This window comes from Jaculus jaculus, chromosome 9, assembly GCF_020740685.1.
Source record: "Jaculus jaculus isolate mJacJac1 chromosome 9, mJacJac1.mat.Y.cur, whole genome shotgun sequence".
In the NCBI taxonomy this organism is placed as follows: Eukaryota; Metazoa; Chordata; class Mammalia; order Rodentia; family Dipodidae; genus Jaculus; species Jaculus jaculus.
The window spans coordinates 106,890,980-106,910,289 of NC_059110.1; the positions used below are offsets into that span (position 1 = coordinate 106,890,980).

A 19,310-nucleotide genomic window follows, 5' to 3' on the forward strand; every position below is an offset into this window, starting at 1 on the left:
TACTACAGAAAGATGAGTGTGGGGGGCTGCCAGGGACTGACAGAGAAGCTGCACTCACACTTGCCTTAGCGACTTAACAGGGACAGACGGTGAGGAGGGCCTCCATGTGCAAGCCTGACTCTGAATCAGTCACTGTGGCCAAGACAAGCCGCCCTGAACAGCAGACCCAGGGACAGAGCCCCTACTTTGCGTCTGCCTGCCAATGAGCACTCCTTCAGAGGCTTTAAGACCGGCCATTGCTGGGCCACCTCAGTCCTCATCCAGAACCGTGTTCTCCTGAGCCACACCAGAGTACACACTCAGCCAGGCATAGCAGTGCCCACCCTTAATCCCAGCACTTGGGAGGCGGAGGTAGGAGGATTGCCATGAGTTCAAGACCACCCTGAGACTACATAGTGAATTCCAAGTCAGCCTGGGCTAGAGTGAGACCCCACCTCAAAAAACATAAAACTAAAACCAAAAAACTTAGTACAAGCCAGGTGTGGTGGCGCACACCTTTAATCTCAGCACTTGGGGGGCAAAGGTAGGAGGATCACCATGAGTTCAAGGCTATCCTGAGACTACAGAGTGAAATCCAGGTTAGTCTGAGCTAGAGTGGGGCCTTATCTCAAAAAAAATAGGGGTGGGACTTCCGGTTAAGATGGCGGCATAGGTACCACGCCAAAGCAGCCTAGGGGGGGAAAAAGACCAAAAAAACTCAGCAAAATACACACTTTTACTAAAAAGTGAGGTGTATAGGAAATTGAAGCGGCAGCGGAGAAGTAGAAGAGATCCAGAGCATCCAGAGCCCGCACAGGCCGGCAAAAGCGGCTCCGTCAGCTCGGCCAACCATGGTGGCGGCGGCGCACCAGGAAGCCGCCAGGCTCCGCTTGAGCCGCAGGAAAAGCCAGGTGCGGGAGCTTCCCTCACACGGCGCTCTCCGCAACTCGGGAAACGTGAGGGGAGAGCGGCAGTGAGCAGCGGAGGAGCAGACCGCGAGGTAGAAGAACGCTTGGCGCAGCGAGAGAACCGGAGCAGCTGCGGCTCCCTCCCCTCCCCCACCACCTGAGCCCAGCCCCAGCGAACACAGCAGCGGCCCGGGACCCGGCCACGCCAACTTGAGCCGACAGCGGGACCCAAGCAGGAGCAGAGTTCAGCAGCAACATCAGCGGCTCCCGCACCGGTAACAGCAGACGCAGCAGCAGCAGACCCAGGAGCGGCAGCAGCGGCAGACCCAGCAGCAGCAGACCCAGGAGCAGCAGCAGTGGAAACAGCAGCAGCAGCTTCAGCAGCAGTGGTGGCTCCAGCAGTGGCAGCTACAGCAGCAGCAGAGGCAGCAGCAGCGGTGGGTCCAGCAGCAACAGCTTCAGCAGCAGCGGCTACAGACCCAGCAGCAGCAGCTTGAGCAGCAGTTCCAGCAGCAGGGGTGCTGATCTGCAGGGCCACACTTGCCAGGATCGGTTTGCCCCGCAGGAAAAGCCAGTGCCCAGCTCCAGAAAAAAAAAAAAATAGGGGTGTAACGTCTGCTCTTGTCTGACTAAATGTATATTCAATGCTCATCACACTGCCCAGTAAGCACTTCTGTTAATGTTCATACATTTATATAATAATGCTACTTTCACTTTTGGTTGAGAACCTTCTCTTTTCAGACAGCAGTGACCTTGGAATGACTCAGAAAGCATCATGGTGCTGGGAAGAAGTGACAGGTGTGCTCAGCACTGCAATATCTCTTATCACACCTTCCAAGGCTCAGGGTCCATTGTGGAAGAGGTGGTGGAAAGAATGTAAGAGCCAAAGGAGGGGTAGGATTCCTTACAACATGCTCCTCCAGACACAAAATGGCCTGGATATCCATGACCTCACAGTGTCTGACACTACCTACACAGGACCATCATAAGAGGAGGAAAAGATCATGACATCAGAATAAATGAGAAATTGATTGAGAGGAGGAGGGGATATGATGGAGAATGGAATTTCAAAGGGGAAAGTGGGGGGAGGGAGGACATTACCATGGGATATTGTTTATAATATAAGTTGTTAATAAGAAAAATATTTTTTAAAAGAGTAAAACCTCATTCTAGAGTATTTGCAGCAGTGTGGAACCAGGCCCCGGTGTAATAGGATGGAGAATGGCATGGGGTGGCACGCTGTGTGAGCAACCTAAGCTAACAAGTCAGGCCGGGCATGGTGGCGCAGCCTGTAATCCAGCACAGGGCATGTGCAGGCAGGCGAGTCAGGAGCTCAAGGTCATCCTTGGCTATACTGCAAGTTCGAGGCCAGCCCATGCCACATGAGACCTTGTCTCAAAACAACAATAAAAGAAAAAAAAGAAAGAAAGAAACATCAGTTCTCTGAGAACCACGTGCCATGGCACAGCACAGCCAAAGCCCACTCAGCCAAGGCTGGTTTGTGAGCATGGGGCCAGAGTCTACCTGTCTTGTATTTACCACCTGTGCTTAATTGTTCAATCCTGTTTTTTTTTTTTTTTTTATGCTACCTTCTGTTTCTATTTTTGTTTTTGTTTTTCGAGGTAGGGTCTCACTCTAGCCCAGGCTTACCTGAAATTCATTATATAATCTCAGGGGGGCCTCAAACACACAGAGATCCTCCTACCTCTGCCTCCCAAGTGCTGGAATTAAAGGCATGTGCCACCATGCCTGGCTTATTTATTTATTTATCATTATTTTTTAAAGCTAGAGACTCCAACTTTTATTATTATTTATTTGAGAGTGACAGAGAAAGAGGCAGATAGAGAATGTGCACACCAGGGCCTCCAGCCACTCCAGATGCATGTGCCCCCTTGTGCACCTAGCTTACATGAGTTCTGGGGAATTGAGCCTCGAACCAGGGTCCTTAGGCTTCACAGGCAAGCACTTAACCGCTAAGTCATCTCTCCAGACCTACTTATTTTTATTTATTTAGAACGAGAATGGGCATGCCAGGGTTTCCAGCCACTGCAAATGAACTCCAGACACATGTACCACCTTGTCAATCTGGATTATGTGGGTGCTGGGGAATCGAACTTTGGTCCTTGGGCTTCACAGGCAAGCACCTTAGCCACTAAGGCATCTCTTCAGCCCCTGAATCCAGTTTTGTTTGTTGGTGGTGGTCTAGGAACTGGAAGTTGGTAAACAAGATTCTAAAGAACTGGAACACAGTCCTGAGAAATAACCATCTTGGGCTGGAGAGATGGCTCAGTGGTTAACATGTTTGCCTGCAGAGCCTAACAACCAGGTTCTAATTCCCCAGTACCCATGTAAAGCCAGATGCACAAAGTGGCACATGCGTCTGGAGTTTGTGGCAGCTGGTGGCCCTGGTGCACTCATTCTCTCTGCTTACAAATAAATTATTTTTAAAAATTATATATATATATGTGTATGTATATGTATACATACACACACCTACACACACACACACACACACATATTTGTTTTGGGGAGGTACGGTCTCTTTCTAGCCCAGGCTGACCTGGAATTCACTGTGTAATCTCAGGCTGGCCTCAGTCTCACAGCAGTACTTACTTCTGCCTCCCAAGTGCTGGGATTAAAGGTGTGTGCCACCATGCCTGTCTAAAAATATAATTTTTAAATTAGCCATCTTCTCTCTGAACCCACACACCACTGTGTGTTCCTGCCCAGAGCCCTTCCTGAACACTCGGCCAGCCCTGCCCTGTGAGAGCAGTAGAGCTGTGGCAGAGTGGCCCTGGCGTCCCTTGGAAGCACCATGGTCTGGCTCATCATTTCTCAGCGCTCGGCCTGCTTTCCTGATCTGTTAGCACAGATAATAGAAAGGCCTGCCTCAAGGTTTGTGAGGGTGAGAATGGCGGCAGTCAGCACTGCAGCCAGTCTCCCTAGTGCTTCTTGTTCAGGAGCGCCCTCTCCCGGCAAATGGGAAAACGACTTGGCAGTCAGGAATTGCACCCTTCATCCTGCCTGCTGCGCTGAGCTGAGCTAAACTGAGCAAAGCTGAATCCAGTGTGGCTGGCTGACGGTGTTGAGAGGTCTGGAAATCTTCACGCAGGCTCCTACATCATGTGAGGTGTGAAGGACTGATCCTGAGCCCTTGCTGACAAAGGCAGCAATGTTAGAGGTGGGGAAGACATAAGGCTGGTGAGTGAACATTCTGAGACATGGCCTTTCCAGGTCCTAGGGCGGTGTTTGAAGCCCTACTTCTGGCCTTAAAGAGACAAGCCCCAGCAACAATCAGAAGGCCATGGCCATGACTGCTGAGCAGGCTTAGCAAGACGAGGGTGTCTAGGATGGGCCCAGGTGGTGCAGAAAGGCCTGCATTTACTGCAGCCTGGCTCAGTGGCAGGGGTGGAATGCAGGTGAGAACTTCCAAGCACTAAACTCCAGGGCTGGAGAGATAGCTCAGCTGTTAAGGCTCTTGCCTGCAAAGCCTAATGACCCAAGTTTGATTCCCCAGGACCCACGTAAAACCAGATGCACAAAGTGGCACATACATCTACAGCTTGTCTGCAGCATCTGGAGGTCCTGGCACAGCCATTCTCTTTATCTGTCTCTCTTCTCTCTCTGCTTGCAAATAAACAAAAACGTTTGGGCTGGAGAGATGGCTTAGCAGTTAAGGCACTTGCCTGCAAAGCCCAAGCACACTGGTTTGATTCCCAGAAGCCATGTAGTCCAGATTCATAGGGTGGCACATATGTCTGCAGCTCGTGTGCAGTGACTGGAGGACCTGACATGCCCATTCTCTCTCTCTGCCTCAAATAAGTAAAAAAATTTTTTAAAAAATGTGTGTGTTTTAAAAAGAGAAATAATGGGCTGGAGAGATGGCTTAGCGGTTAAGCACTTGCCTGTGAAGCCTAAGGACCCCGGTTCGAGGCTCGGTTCCCAAGGTCCCACGTTAGCCAGATGCACAAGGGGGCGCACGCGTCTGGAGTTCGTTTGCAGAGGCTGGAAGCCCTGGCACGCCCATTCTCTCTCTCTCCCTCTATCTGTCTTTCTCTCTGTGTCTGTTGCTCTCAAATAAAATTAATAAAAAAAAAAAAAAAGAAAGAAGTTTCTGTCTTGCTGGGCTGCTGAGTAGCAACAAGAAAGTCTGAGCCACTCTGGGCTGTTTACCTGCAAAAAGACTATGATGGAGTTTTCATATCCCTTTGGCTCTTGGGTGGTTTCCTTTTTTTCCCCCCTTGGGATAGGGTCTCACTCTAGCCCAGGCTGACCTGGAACTCACTCTATAGTTCCACACTAGCCTGAAACTCACAGAGATCCTCCTACCTCTGTCTCCCAAGTGCTGGGATTAAAGATGTGCACCACCACGCCCGGCATGGATGGCTTCTTAACTGTTCTTGCTATGAAGTAAGGCTCATGTACCTCAAAGCTATCCAAGTAGCAGCTAAGACATCCAGAAGAAGGCTCAGAAAACAGTGGTGGCTCCCAACACACAGAAGAAAACACAGAGCCTCAGCTTAGAGAGATAAGAGATATATTTCTTCTGTTGCATATTTCAGACTTCACACCAACACTGAAGCACAGTGTGACTCCAGGTTCTTTTGAGCGCCCTGACAGTTTTCTTCCTATGAGACTAGTAAGGTCACTCCTCCAGGACCCACCTGGGAAACGCACTGGTCTCAGTAGGCTCTGATGCGTTGCCTTTCCTGGCTTGAGGCAGGGTGTGCTGGAAAGCCTGAGAGCCAGCCCCACCCCTGCTCTAGGATCCCCTGGCTACCAGAGGAGAGGCTGTCCCGCTAAAGCCCAGCTCCACAGTGGCCCCTCAATCACCTGTTCTCCTGGGCTCAGAGCCTGGCAGGGTACCTGCCACTCCCGGGGAGCCTCAGCTGGGAGCGCCACAGGCCCAGACTATGGGCCAAGGCCCCAGGAGGATGAGACAGGCCCAGCCTCTCCAGAGCAGTAGGAGATGAGCCCCACAGGCCCTGCTTCCCACTACTATGGCCCATTTCCTGGGGCTACTCGGAGCCCTATTGCACATCTTTTTTTCTAATCCTCTCCCCACCACCCATTTCAAATAGTAACTTTAAAAAAGTACAAACTAGAGAGGAGGGGGAGAATGAGCCTCCTCCATGCCCCGCTGGCCCTCTGGTCTGTAGCAGAGCCATTAGCAGTACTGGGCATCGTGCCCACCTCCCCTGCCCTCAGCACGGGTTCCTGATGGCTGAAACAGGGGCACTGCCTTGCACGGGCCTCGGACTCTTGCCTGGGGGAGGGGTGTCCTCCCAACGTCCGTAAGGTGCAATCCCCCGGCTCCTCCGGGTTGTGCCGACTAGGGGCCCTGCTACCTGAGTCGCCCATCTGCTTTGACAGACCCCAGCTCTGATTTGGGGTCAGGGGACAGAGAGCTCCAGCTGGTCAGTCTGCAGGGCTCCATGGAGGGGCAGGAAGAGGGGCCTGTGGCACACAGTCCCGCCACAGACCAGAAAGCGCTGAGCTCCCCATCTGTCCAGTCCTCGAGCGCCGGGCCCGTGAGCTCCGTGTGCCGCCGCGCGGCCTCCTCCAGCGGCTCCGGCTGAGGCAAGTTCAGGATGCTGCTCAGGCCCTGGAAGCTCTGCTCCATGTACTCGTTGTGGGGCGGGCCTGCGTGCAGCCAGCTGGCATCATCTGGGGGTGAAAAGCAAGCTTACAGTAAGCACCCTTCTCAGGCCCCATGAAAGCCAGACCTTCGGGGTCAGGGCTAGATGCGTCAGTTCTCATCCTAACCTCTCCTCTGGGATGCTCTTGTGGAGCAACCTGGGGCTAATCCAAGGAACTTTCTGTGTGCATAATATCATTAGTTGAATAAAACCAAAGTAGGCTGGGCGTGGTGGTACACGCCTTTAATCCCAGCACTCGGGAGGCAGAGGTAGGAGGATTGCCATGAGTTCGAGGCCACCCTGAGACTACATAGTGAATTCCAGGTCAGCCTGAGCCAGAGTGAGACCCTGCCTCGAAAAACCAAAAAAAAAAAAAAAAAAAACCAAAACAAAACAAAACCAAAGTAGTAGCTGGGCTTGGTGATGCATCCCTGTAATCTCAGCAAACAGGAGGCTCAGGCAGGAGAACTACCAAGAGTTTGAGGCCAAAATGGGTTACATGGTGGGTTCCAGGACAGCTTGGAAATATATTCTGTCTCTACATGAAAGCATGCATGCATGCATACATACATACATATTTAAAAATAACCCAAGGGCTGGAGAGATGGCTTAATGGTTAAGGCGCTTGTCTGCAAAGCCAAAGGACCCAGGTTCAATTCCCCAGGGCCCACATAAAGCCAGATGCACAGGTAGTGCATGTGTCTGGAGTTTATTTGCAGTGGCTAGAGGCCCTGGTATGCCCATTCTCTCCCTTCACCTCCTCTCTCTCTCAACATAAATAAATGAATAAATATTTTTAAAAAATAAAAATAAAGCCAGGGGTGGTGGTGCATACCTTTCATCCCAGCACTTGGGAGGCAATGGTAGGAGGATTGCCATGAGTGTGAGGCCACCCTGAGACTACATAGTGAATTCCAGATCAGCCTGGGCTAGAGTGAAACCCTACCTCAAAAAAACTAAAAGAATAAATAAAAATAAAAGTAAACCAAAACTGCAATGCGTGACTCCCCACTTTTAGGGTCAAGTTAAATAATAGGTTCAAGGTAATTCAGAATATAATGTAACACCCCAGTCTGTGTCAACTATACTCCTTGACTATTGTCAGTGGTTCACCTTGAGCCTGCCTGCCTCACCAGCCTTCTTCCCCACAGCCCCCTGCAGCTTTTCTCTACCCTTTCCCTAGACACATGCCAACTTTGTCCTCCCAGCTTAGAACACACGCTGTCTTTGTCCTTTGAGGTCCAGTCCCAAGCCCTGTGTATTGAGCTAACTCTGTTCTCTGTTTCCTTCACCAGACAGGACCAGGGAAGTGGCTTGCCTGCCCTGGATCTTGCCCCATCCCTCTAGCCCCCTCTCCTCAGGTTACTCCCGTTCTTTCTTGCCTTCTTGTGAAAGGATGTAGTGGGAAAAGAAATAGCTCCCCACGGGGTATCCCTTGCATCGCGGTGAGCCAACACTCAAGTCAGCACCTCCAAGGGCCCTGCAGCTTCTGCCTGACCAGGGTCTGTTCCCATAACCTCAGCCAAACTAGTGGAGTGCAATGCAATCCTGACCAGTCAGCCACACAGTGGCCTGGGAGAGCCTGATTTGCTGTCCTAAGACTGTGGGACTTGAGGATCTAGAGACCATAGGTGGGCTCTGCTGCACTGAGATGCCTTGTATGGAAAAGCAGAGATCATCAGAAATAGGAAGGGTGAGAGACACGAGGCCTCAGAATGACAGAGAAGGCACCTTTGGCTCTCAATGAGACCTGAGACATTTTCTGGGTTGTGTGAGGGAAAGACCCAGAGCCTTCTAATAATTTCCATCTTTCATTTGAGCTAGCTTGAATGATCTGTGTTCCAGGTTGGGGTGGGGCTCAGATAAGTTGCAATGGCCCTACTTTCCAAGTGAAAAGCTCCAGTAATCTTCCAAGGTCCAATTACAGTGGCAGTGGCAGGGGCAGAGCCCTGTTCTAAACCAGTCTGCCTGAGCCCAAGGCTTCCCTTCCTAGACTACAATACAGGGATGCAAGACCAAAGCCCCGCCTTCTCCCTTCTTCCACTCTGAAGCATGGAGGTCGATGCCCTAGCAAATCCTCTAGTGCCTGGTTTCTGGGTAACATTTGGGCCTTACACCCTTACCTTTCCTGAGAGGTAGTTTGCGGTTGAAGGTCAACGGCAGCACGAGGAAGCGGGTCTCGCCTAGCGGTTCCCAGAACTGAAGCAACCGAACAGTCCAGGCTCCTGGCCTCAGGGGCCGGCTCAGTGGGGGCTTGTACTGCGTGACTTCAGTCTCCGAATCTACCGTGATGTCATATGATGTGGCCACCACATAGGTTGGATCAATCCAGACCACAGTAGCTGTAAGGTTGGGGCCCCGGGCCCAGTGCTGCATGGCCACAGGCTCATCTAGTGGTCCCAGCAAACCCCCAAAGTTCCGGAAAAGACGTTCTTTGGGGTCCCAGTCACTGCCAACCTGTAGGGAGGGAGGCAGCTGGACAGGAGTCTGGGAGAAAGGTCCTTCTATCTACTCTGATGTTGCCTGGCACTGTGTAACCTTGGGCCAGTCAGCGCCTCTTTGGGGGTCTCAGTTTCCCCAATTTCAAAATGAAGGGGTCTGTCTAGGAGAACTTCAACATCTCTCCCAGCTCTGAGGTTCCCTTGAGGCTGCCATTCTGAATCACTCTACAGTGGTGGAACCCACAAGGCTGACCAGCCATGAAGGCAGAGTCTTTAAGAAAGGGGCTAATGGGACACCTAAAGCTCAACCTATGACCCAACTGCAATGTCCAAGTCCCTAGAGGAATCCTGTCCCTTCTCCCCACACGTCAGAAGAGATCGGGCGTGTTCAGGGTGGCATGGCTGTAGACGCCCTGCATGTCTCCTGCTCCCATCTGGGAGGCTGGGAGGGATGGCACCCACAGGGATAACAGGGGCATGTCTGCACAGGGCACCACCAACACTGCCTGTACTAGGAAAGCAGGGGTTGGCAAGCCCAGCCCACGCAGGCCTGATGAGCCCTTACCCCTCCCTTGGTTTCTGTTCCTCCCCAGTCCCTGTGTCTTGTCAGGGATTAGGAGAAACAAGAGGGAGGATGTATCCCACCTCCAAACTCTGGAGCCGGCTGGCCTGGTCACTGCGCCCCAACAGCTTCAGCGAGCCCCGGGGCAATAGCCACATCTCAAGCGTCTCTGCCGGCCCCTGGGCTGCGGGCTGCACCGTCTGCGTCACCAGGTAGCCCTGGAAATGGTCGTCATAGAAATACAGGTGCACACTGGACGGCAAACCCCTGGGCTCAAACCTAAGAAGGTTTCAGCAGGGAGAAAGGGAGATGCCATCAGCACACCTGACTTGGCCTGGAGTGCCAGGGAGGGGTGCGGGGCATCCTAGCGCCGGGTTCTTCCTTGGCCCCAGGTTTCATACACAGCACGTTACGTGCCTAGATTTTGCCTTCTTTTATTTTTTTCCCCCTTGTGTCAGACTGGGGACTTGCTGTGGGCACAGATTGTTCCTTTTTGATTTGCCTTCCCATAGGACACTATTCTCTGAAGGTGTGCTATGTGTGCGGAGGAGGTCTCACCTGCAGCGTTCTGTCGCCAGTGGGGCAGCAGCAATGGCAGCATGACGAAGGCCAAGACGGGCAAAGGCAGTGTAAGCAGTGAGCAGGACATCACTGAGCCCGCCGGGCCCATCAGCCACGTCATAGGTGTTCTCCCAGTAGGCCTTGAGGGCCGGCGTGCCGGGTGGATAGCTGCCGTACAGGTGAAAGTCCAAGATTTCGAGGACCTCCTGGTTCACGGTTGACTCGAATTTCCGGGCGAAGAAGGTGGGTCTGGAGACTTGCTGGAGAGGAAGAGGAGGGTGAAGGGCTCTGCAGGCCTCCGAGCACAGCAGAGGCTGGCCCTCTGAGCACTGCCTCGAGCTCAGCCTCCCTGGCTTTTCCTGCTGCTGCTGCTCCTATAGGCCCAGACCCAGGGCTGCTCCAGACAGAAGCCCATCCTGTCCTTTCTGATCGGGACAGCTCTTAGGGAAAAGTTGGGGCACGTGGGGGGAGCACCTGCAGCCGCAGGAAATCCTGAGGCTTGAAGTCATTGGGGGAGCAGCCACACCAGTCCACGATGTGCTTGTACTGACACTTGCAGCCTAGCTTGCGGTTCCAGTTGGTGACCCGCAGGTTGTTGTCCACAAGGCTTTCACAGGCGGGGCTGTTCTCCAGCACCGTGTGGAAGAAGGACTGCAGGTGGCAAGGGAGGGTGGAGGGTGAGCCGTGGCCAATCCAGCCAGAGCCCTCCCTGGCCTCCGAGTCTGTTCAGTCACCCACCTCGGCTGGGAGCAATGTGTATGTGTAAAACTGGCGGAGCTGGGCCACCAGGGGGTCATCTGTGTACACCACATACTCCACGAAGCTGCGTGTCAGCACGAACCAGTCAGAGCCACCGTCCACCACGATGCCCGCTGGGATCTGCCGCTCACCCAGGCGCCACATGTGTGAGTCACACTCATGGAAAAGCCTGTCCAGGCCCTGCTTCTTGATGAACCTGGGGAGGGCAGAAAGGCCATGACCGAGGGCCCCACAGAGGGGGATCCGAGCTCTCTCACCCACTTAGCAGCCAGCACTGCTTCATCTGTGGTTGGGTCTGGGGGGCTTCGCAACCCAGGGATGGGGCCACCAAGTACCCTTGTATGGGATGGGTGACGAGACACCAGGGCTTCCTCCCCAGCTCCCTCACCTGGAATTGTCTCGGCCATGTGACTTGAGGAAATTCTTGTCCCGGTTCTTTGACAGAAATGTCACTAGCTCCTCATTAGTCCTAGGGAGGGAAAGGGATGTACAAGGCGGTTGCTCAGTCCCTGGCCCAGAGCAGACTCCCTCCAGAATGCCTGACCTTCACCCCTTGGGCCTTCCTTTCTCATCAAGAGCTACCAGGCCACATACCCCACCTTTACCTGACGCTCTGGGTACCTGAGGGCCCCAGGGAAGAGTCCACCCTTGGTGTCTGACCCGGCACCCCAGGGACAGGCCTTTGGGTCTTTTTTTTTTCCCCCAAGGTAGGGTCTCACTCTAGCCCAGATTGACCTGGAATTCACTATGTAGTCTGAGTGCCCTCAAACTCATGGCGCACTCCTACCGCTGCCTCCTGGGTACTGGGACTAAAGGCGTGCGCCACCACGCCCTGCCTGTCCCCAGTTCTTGTAAGTCCTGAGAACACCTTTCGGTAGTCTCTCTCTTAACTCAAGCCTGAGGCCAGAGGGCCACATCTGGGCTACAGAGATCTCAGAATGAGGCTTGGGGGAGGAAAGGGAACCCATAAGGACTTCCAATTCCCAGAACACAGGTGGGGCCCCACTCCCACCCAGAGGGTCCAGAGCCCCCGTCCTCACACCTGGTTGGGTAGTCGGTGGCACTCAGGTTGATGAAGAAGTCCCAGGCCCAGCCAGGCACCTCCAGCAAGTCCCTCATGCTCCGCAGGTACATCCTCAGAAGGCTGGCCCCGCCCCAGATGGTGACCATGCGCCAAGGTGTCACCCGCACATTATCATAGCGCTGAGCCAGCTCCACCACCTCACGATGCAGGTAGTTGGAGCGCTGGGGGGGGGGGGGGGGGGCGGAGGAGACACTCAGAAAATGCCACTGAGTCTCAGAGTTATAACCCCATCTAGCTGGGGTCACAGCACACGTGACATGATACGGGCATAATGAGTGGCAGGACAGGGCTCCTAGTGGGCCATGCCACCTGTTTCACCATTCTCTGTCTCAGCTTTCCTATCTCTAGGCCTCCTGAGCCCTGTCTAAAATCTTTATTTAACGTCTCTGCTCTGCTCACCCAACACACCCTAGGCCTTCCCTGACCACAGTACCTTGTCCACATGGATATAAAAGAAGTGCTGTTCGTGGTAGACAGCCTTGAGGAGCCGCTTCAGCTGGCGGATGGCACGGCCGTGAACCACCAGCATGTAGGCAATGCGAACCGGGGGGCCATCGGCAGGCTGCTGGGTCCGGGTCTCTTCCCACTGGATTCCAGGACTCATCTTGCCTGAGTATAATGAACAAGGGTTTGAATGAGGCACACTCCAGGCCACAGGGCCGCAGGGAGAGATGGACGAGGGCTGCCCATTTCCCAGTGGAAAAAACCCAGACTCAGTGCCTTGGGCCCCAGCCCGTCCTCTGCTACTTAATACACTGAGCACAACTGTGGACGAGGAGGAGGGCCCTGTGGGAAACGAGGGTGAGGATCTAGGCCATGCCACCTCCCATCCATGCCTGGGAAGGACCAGGGTACCCCTATTTCTCACCAGGCAACTGGCAGTGTCGGGGCACAACCTTGGGCATGAGGTTCCCAGCCTGGTGCAGGCATACCACATTGGCGATCTCCTGTTGGCACTGCTTGGTGCTGGCCCTAGCCAGGGCTGACAGCGCATCTTTGCCCACGATCTCACACTTGGGGATGAAGCCGTTGTCCGTGGGCTGGGGAGCACCCTCCACACTGCCCGTGTCTCCGTGTGGTGGGAAGCCAGCAGCCCCTATCAGTGCCTCTCCAGCTGCTGCCCCACTCAGGTTCTGCCGGCCTGGGGCCTCCGGGGGTGGGGCAGGTGGCACCCTCCGGCTGGCTCTGTGCCGGCTGGTTACTGCCCGTACAACCTTGGCTACAGGCACGCCTGGACTCTCAGCACGGCCTCTCCAGCGCCCGTGCCTTCTGCCCGCACTGCCTCGCCGCCCTGCAGAGCTGTCTGTGTCCTTAGAGCCCTCTCCAGGGTCCAGTGGTCGTGGCTTCCTCTGCCTTCCTTTCTGTAAATGACATGCAGAGATTATGGGCAGTCAATCCTCCTGCTCCTCAAGCCCTCTGGCTACAGGTACACTCAGACCTAAAAGCTTCTGCTCTGTCAGGCGTGGCGGCGCACACCTTTAATCCCAGCACTTGGGAGGCAGAGTTAGGAGGACTGCCATGAGTTTCAGGCCACCTTGAGACTACACAGTGAATTCCAGGTCAGCCTGGGCTAGAGTGAGACCCTACCTCGAAAAGCCAAAAAATAAAACAAAATAATGAAATAAAAGTTTCTGCCCAGCCCTCGCCCAGAGAAATCAGCTTACCCTTTACCTAGAGATGGTCTCAGGTGAACAGACCCTAAAACTGCAAAAACATCATGGACCCCTAATATTCTTGGGCCAGCTATCCAGTCCTCTCCACAGGGCTCCATAGCACTCCACGTGCCCCTTTAACTCCCAGATCACAGTACTGTGCTGTATTTTTATGCTCTGGATATAGATACCATTTTCTTTTTCAGAAAATGTTTCAAAAAAAAAAAAAAAAAGGACTGAGGAAATGGCTTAGCAGTTAAGGCGTTTGCAGTAGAAGCCTAAAGACCCAGGTTCAATTCCCCAGGACCCAACGTAAGCCAGATGCATGTGTCTTGAGTTTGTTTGCAGTGGCTGGAGGCCCTGGTGCACCCATTCTTTCTCTCAAACTACCTCTTCCTCTCTGTCTGAAATAAATAAAAAAAATATTTTTTAAAGAAAGAAAATGAAAAAAAAAAATTAAATACTGTAGAATTAAAAGAAAAAAAGGCTCGGTGTGGTTGGGCACACCTTCAATCCCAGCCCTCAAGGAGGCTGAGGTGAGTTCAAGGATTTCCATGAGTTTGAGGCCAGCCTGGAATACAGAGTGAGTTCCAAGTCAGCCTGGGCTAGAGTGAGACCGTGCCTCAAAGACAAACATTTCCATGCATATTCCAAGGGAAGGGTGCGCAGACTCCGCAGAGGATGCAGGAGTATCCTCCTAACATCCAAGCCTCCATCCAGGACTGGCTGGGAAGACACCACAGTCTTTGTATAGACCAAAGCTTTTCATGTGGGACTACTGAGGCCACAACAGAGTGAAGGAGGTTTTGTTTGCCCAGAAGGAAGCAGCAGTGCTGAGGTGATGCCCAAGACCTCAACTCACTGGGGTACACCTGTGAATGACTGGGGACAGGAGGCAGCTGACAGGGAAAGGCTTCAGAAACAAAGCCTGTCAAATAGGCAGGCAAGGAGAGGGGCAGAAACATGCAGCCCCCAGGACAGCTGGGAGGTGGTCCTGGCCAGCTCCGCAGGACTGCCCATGGACAGTGGGCCCTTGACCCACCACGGCACAGCGACAGTGTGAAGGGCTGCGGCGAGACCCTCTGGCTCACATGCAGAGTCTTGCGGGCAACCTGCCTCGGGGGAGTACCGTCTCCCTTGAAGCACCCTCCCACTTGGCTTCCAGGAGGCCTCCTGGGTCCTCTCCATCTGCAGGCACTCATCAGTCTCTTGGCTACCAGGACAAACTTGGGAGCCTGTCCTCAGCCTTTGCTTCTCCATGAACTCATTCAGTCTCTCACTTTCTTTTACTATTTAATTCATTAATTTGCAGGCAGAGCAGGACATGGTGGTGCACAGCTTTAATCCCAACAGTCGAGAGGCAGAGGTAGGAAGATCACGGTAAGTTTGAGGCTACCCTGAGACTACATAGTGAATTCCAGGTCAGCCTGGGCTAGAGTGAAACCCTACCTCGAAAAACAAAACAAAACAAAACAAAACAAAAAAGCAAGCAGAGGCATGCTGGGGGTGGGGGTGGGTGGGGCCTCTAGCCATTGTAAATGAGCTCCAGATGCATGCAACACTTTGTGCATCTGGCTTTATGTGGGCACTGGGTAATTGAACTCAGGTCATTAGGCACTGCAGGCAAGCGCTTTAAAGCTGTTGAGCCTTCTCTCCAGCCCAGAGTTTTATTCATTTATTTGAGGGAGAGAGAAAGAAACACAGAGAAAATGGGCAAAGGGCCTCCAGCCACTGTAAAGGAGCTCCAGACACATGCGCCACCTTTTACATCTGGCTTTACATGGGTTCTGGGGAATCGAACCCGGGTCCTTTGGCTTTGCAGGCAAGCGCCTTAACACTGCCATATCTCCAGCCCCCATTTATTATTTATATTGTGCTCTCCAGTGGCTGTCCCTCACATGATTTTTAAGCTCCATGAGGGTAAGTTTTGCTAGTTTGCACACTAACATATTCCTGAGCTCAGGCCTATGTGACAACTATAGACAGTAAGTATTGGCTGAATGAACGACTTAAATGGTCTTGGCCCAGGTGCAGTGTTTGCTAAGGTTGCCATCTTTTTCATTATTGTTACTGGGAAACAAGGCAGAAACAGCCAACGTGCAGTGAAGAGACACTGTCAGACTTGTTGGTTCCCATCCTCCTCCACTGGACCATGGAAGGAGCCTTACAGCCACCTTCAGGTGAGAGCACTCACGTTGCCCCATGCCCAGCACCCAGCAGCCCTCTCATGTCTTCAGAGGTGCCCAGAAAGAGCTGGGGTGTCCATCCCTGTCTGAGAGGTACCTGAGAGAGGCAGCAGACCCTGTTCTGTGTGCACACTGGGGAGGGCACCCTGGGCTAGGCAGCCCACAGAACTGAGTGCATAGTGGCCTGGTGGTATCTGATGTGGCCCCACAGCAAGCAGAGAACATTCCCAAGCTTAAGTAGGTAGGGATGGTTGAAAGGTGTGAGTTCTGCATCAGTGAGTCAGGAAGCTGGTCAGGAGGGCAGGGCAAGAGGGCACAGAGCCAGGCTGGTTGCGGTGGGGGACAGGATGTGGGAGGAGACGGGCATGTTGGTGCCCTGCACTGCAGCATGGAGCTGCCTGACCCTGAGAAGGACAATCTCAGAGGAGGCTGGGGACCAGAAGGCAGCAGTGAGGAAACAGACTCCAGTGGGCAGCCAGCCCTCATCCCTGATCCCCCCTAGGTATGTCCCAGGGCCCCAGGCTATGCCCTCAGTAGCCTCTGAGGTCAGGGGTGCCCTCTTATTACAGACAGTAGGGAGTGGCTTGAATGTACTGTGGCCTCAGAGTCCCCATCCTCCCTGGCAAAGAAGCACTTAAAAGTCCTCTGACACTTCCAGCTCTGAAAATCCTTGAGATCCTTCTCTGAGGCACGGTGACAGTGAATAGAAATGCTCAGCCCACACCCCCACCTCCTCGGACTTCTCAGACTGCATTTAAAACAAGTGCTGAGAGTATGTTTGTGAAAGCTTTGAACACTATCAAGTGGCTCTTTGGAAGCTAGCAGCATCCCAGGTATCCACTCTCACCCCTCCATAGGCGGCAGAGTGCTCGCCTTAAATGCACACCGGATCCGGGAGGCACTTTCCCACTGCACTGAGGAGAAAACCCAAGCCCCTTACTGTGGCCCCACCCTCCCAGCCATTCCTCCAGGGTATCCAACTCTCCTGCCCACCTCTTCCTTCAGGAAGCCTTTCCTGACCTCTACATCCAAACAAGCCTCCTTTTATTCTAGCTTCCTCTTCTCTGTCTCTCCCTAGAGAACTGCTTGCCCACGAGGGCCAAGACCTCATCCATTCTTTATCCTGTATCCCACACCACGCCTGGTACAGAGAAGACTTAGTAAACGCATGTTGGCTGAATGAATGAACCCCTGTCCGCGGGTGACATGCTGAGGCCACGAGTTGGATGCTGACAGGTTTGCATGCGCTCACAGGCAGCCTTTCTCTCCATCTTTATCACCCAACAAAAGAGGTGCTTTCGTTACCCCATCTCGAGCGGCTATCAACAAGGATGTGGAAAGGAGAAGTGATTTGCCAGTGATCAGGGACAGGATGGTGAAGAGAGTGTTCTCCCCATGCTCACCGTCCAGGCACTGTGCCATGCTACCTTCTAGGTAACCCCCATGTCTGGTGAGGGTGCTGCCAAGGAGCCAAGCTCCACTGACTGCCAGAAACCAGAAACCATACACTTTAGCCATTGGGGACCTTTCTCTATTCCAAGCCAGGATTCCTTTAGCCAGACAACTGGAGGAGGGGTGAGGCTGCAGGGGCACCCCAAACCCTGACACCCCAAGCTGTGAGCAAGGCAGCAGGGCCTCAGCCAACCCACTGACTCACAGCCCCCACACAGCACAGGCCCATGTACTTCTGAGAGCGCTCCAGTGCTCTGAAATTCCCCTGCCCACTGTGTTCCCCTCACATACACCAGGGTCAGAGGGGAGCCCAGGCAATCTGAACTGTTCCAGTAGCCCAGACTTCTTACACTGGCCTGAAATGCACTCCTCTTTCTTCTTTCTACCTTTACTGGCTCACCCAGAGCAAACTCACTCCATTCAGAAGTCACAGAGACAACCTATCTTTAACTCCTTTTAGAGTCGTGGTCCCATGTCACTCTATTCCCTGCTCCCCTCACCATCCCAGTTTCTTGGTTCTTCCCCAAACTGGAAGGGACAGCTCTTCTCTCACATCCCACATCGGGCATTTGGGACTGTGGAGGTATGAAGGCCCCCCCGCCCCCCTCACCTCCTCTGCTGGCTGTCACTGCCAGGTGAAGCCCAATTAGAACCTCTGGACACAGCTCAGGACTATGGTTTGGCCCATTCACGCAAACCTTCCACAATGGGTCCAGACTCCCCGGAACCCTTCCTAACTACAGTGAGAGGATGTGTCCCGGGGCCTGCAACTGCAACTACAGCAGCCAAGAGTGAGGAAGACCTCCATGCAGGGCTCTGGGGCCCTGCTAAATCAGCGCTGCTGTCCCCGTTCTCTGAAGAGCCAGAGAGGCTCTCTCCCCATCCCTTAATGCCCCGAGGCCACTCAGCAGCTCACTTCCCACTCCCTCTAGAAGATCCACCCAGGTTCTTCAAACCTGCGGCTGTGAAAGCCACATCTAGAGGACACTCCAGTTTTCTCTCCTCGGGGTTCACTGGCTACTCCGTTCCTGGGTAATATACTTTGTCACAGGCCCTAATTTCACTTCCCTGAGCCCCACTTCGCCGCCAGTCGCTGGCTCTGGCTCAGCTGAACATGCCTGGGGTCCCCAGAGCCCCCAACTCCTTCGCCCACGACGCGCACACCCCCGCCCCCTCCCAACTTCTGAAAGTTTGGCCTGGGGCTCCCCACCTCCGAGCAGGCTTGGGCCCAGCCCCGCTCTCCGCGCCTGACCTTCATCGCCGTGCCCCCTCGCCCCGCACCCCAGCCGGAGACCACCCCATCATGACCGGTTCTGTCCTCCTCCGCTCCAAGTCCGCGCGCCGACCGGGGCCTCCGGGTCACGCACTGCTCCCGCTCGCAGTCCGCCAGGCTCGCCCGGGAAGGGAGCACCAGGTGGCGGGGGCTAGGTCTCGGCGGGGGACCCCTGCGCCCCCGCACGCACGCGGCCCGTGCCCCATTCGTCCGTCCGGAGCCGCCCGCAGCCCCACCGGGAGGACCCCGCGCGCCCCCGCGCCCGGCCTGCCCGCCCGTCCGCCCGCGCGGCCGTCGGTCGGAGCACCTCGCCCGGTTCGTCCTCTTCCAGGCCGCTGAAGCTCCACACCACTAGGCCCTGCAGGAGCAGGATGGCCAGCGCCGTGGCAATCGCCAGCTTGTAGCGCCGCACCAGCTTCTGCACCCGCGCGCTCGCCACCATCTTCCTGCCCGGGACGCGGGGCGCGCGTCCAGCCCTGCAAACCGGCCGCGGGCGTGCGCACGGGCGCGCGCGGGGCCGAGAATTAACCCCCCCCCCCACCCGCCGACACACCTCGCCTCCGGGAGGCGGGCCGGGCGCGCGCTCGGGGCGGGGCCAGAGCCCGAAGCACCGCCCCCTCCCTCGCAGGCTGGGCGGGGCCTGGGCTGCACGTCCTCCCTCGCCAGCTGGCTGCGGTGGGCGTGGGGATGCGCGTCGGCCCTCCAGCCTGGTAGGCGGGGTCTGCATCCTCCGCGTGCTTCCCCGGCCCGCAAGCGGCCTCATCTCTTCCTGGACGGCTGATGCTTTGTGCTGGGGTGCGCGGGGGCTGCGGGA

At 54.6% G+C, this 19,310-nt stretch overlaps 1 protein-coding gene across 1 annotated transcript; it reads right to left on the reverse strand.

Annotated features, from left to right (window-relative positions):
• Positions 1-5,407: 5,407 nt before the first annotated feature.
• Positions 5,408-18,967, reverse strand: Xylt2 (xylosyltransferase 2). The gene is made up of 11 exons (XM_004655569.2): positions 18,804-18,967; positions 12,802-13,294; positions 12,367-12,542; positions 11,892-12,094; positions 11,238-11,318; positions 10,829-11,045; positions 10,565-10,741; positions 10,088-10,350; positions 9,613-9,808; positions 8,650-8,983; positions 5,408-6,554 (listed from the first exon to the last, which is right to left on the reverse strand). The coding sequence occupies exons 1-11, from the start codon at positions 18,936-18,938 to the stop codon at positions 6,232-6,234; spliced, it is 2,598 nt and encodes an 865-aa protein (XP_004655626.1). The 5' UTR covers positions 18,939-18,967; the 3' UTR covers positions 5,408-6,231.
• Positions 18,968-19,310: the final 343 nt, after the last annotated feature.

Excerpts from the sequence above, each read along its gene's own strand:
- Xylt2 (XM_004655569.2), bottom strand. The coding sequence starts at position 18,938 with ATGGTGGCGAGCGCGCGGGTGCAGAAGCTGGTGCGGCGCTACAAGCTG. Across the intron at positions 11,046-11,237 it reads CATGGCCGAGACAATTCCAG|GTTCATCAAGAAGCAGGGCC; the intron begins GTGAGGGAGCTG and ends TGCCCTCCCCAG. Across the intron at positions 8,984-9,612 it reads GCCGGCTCCAGAGTTTGGAG|GTTGGCAGTGACTGGGACCC; the intron begins GTGGGATACATC and ends CCCTCCCTACAG.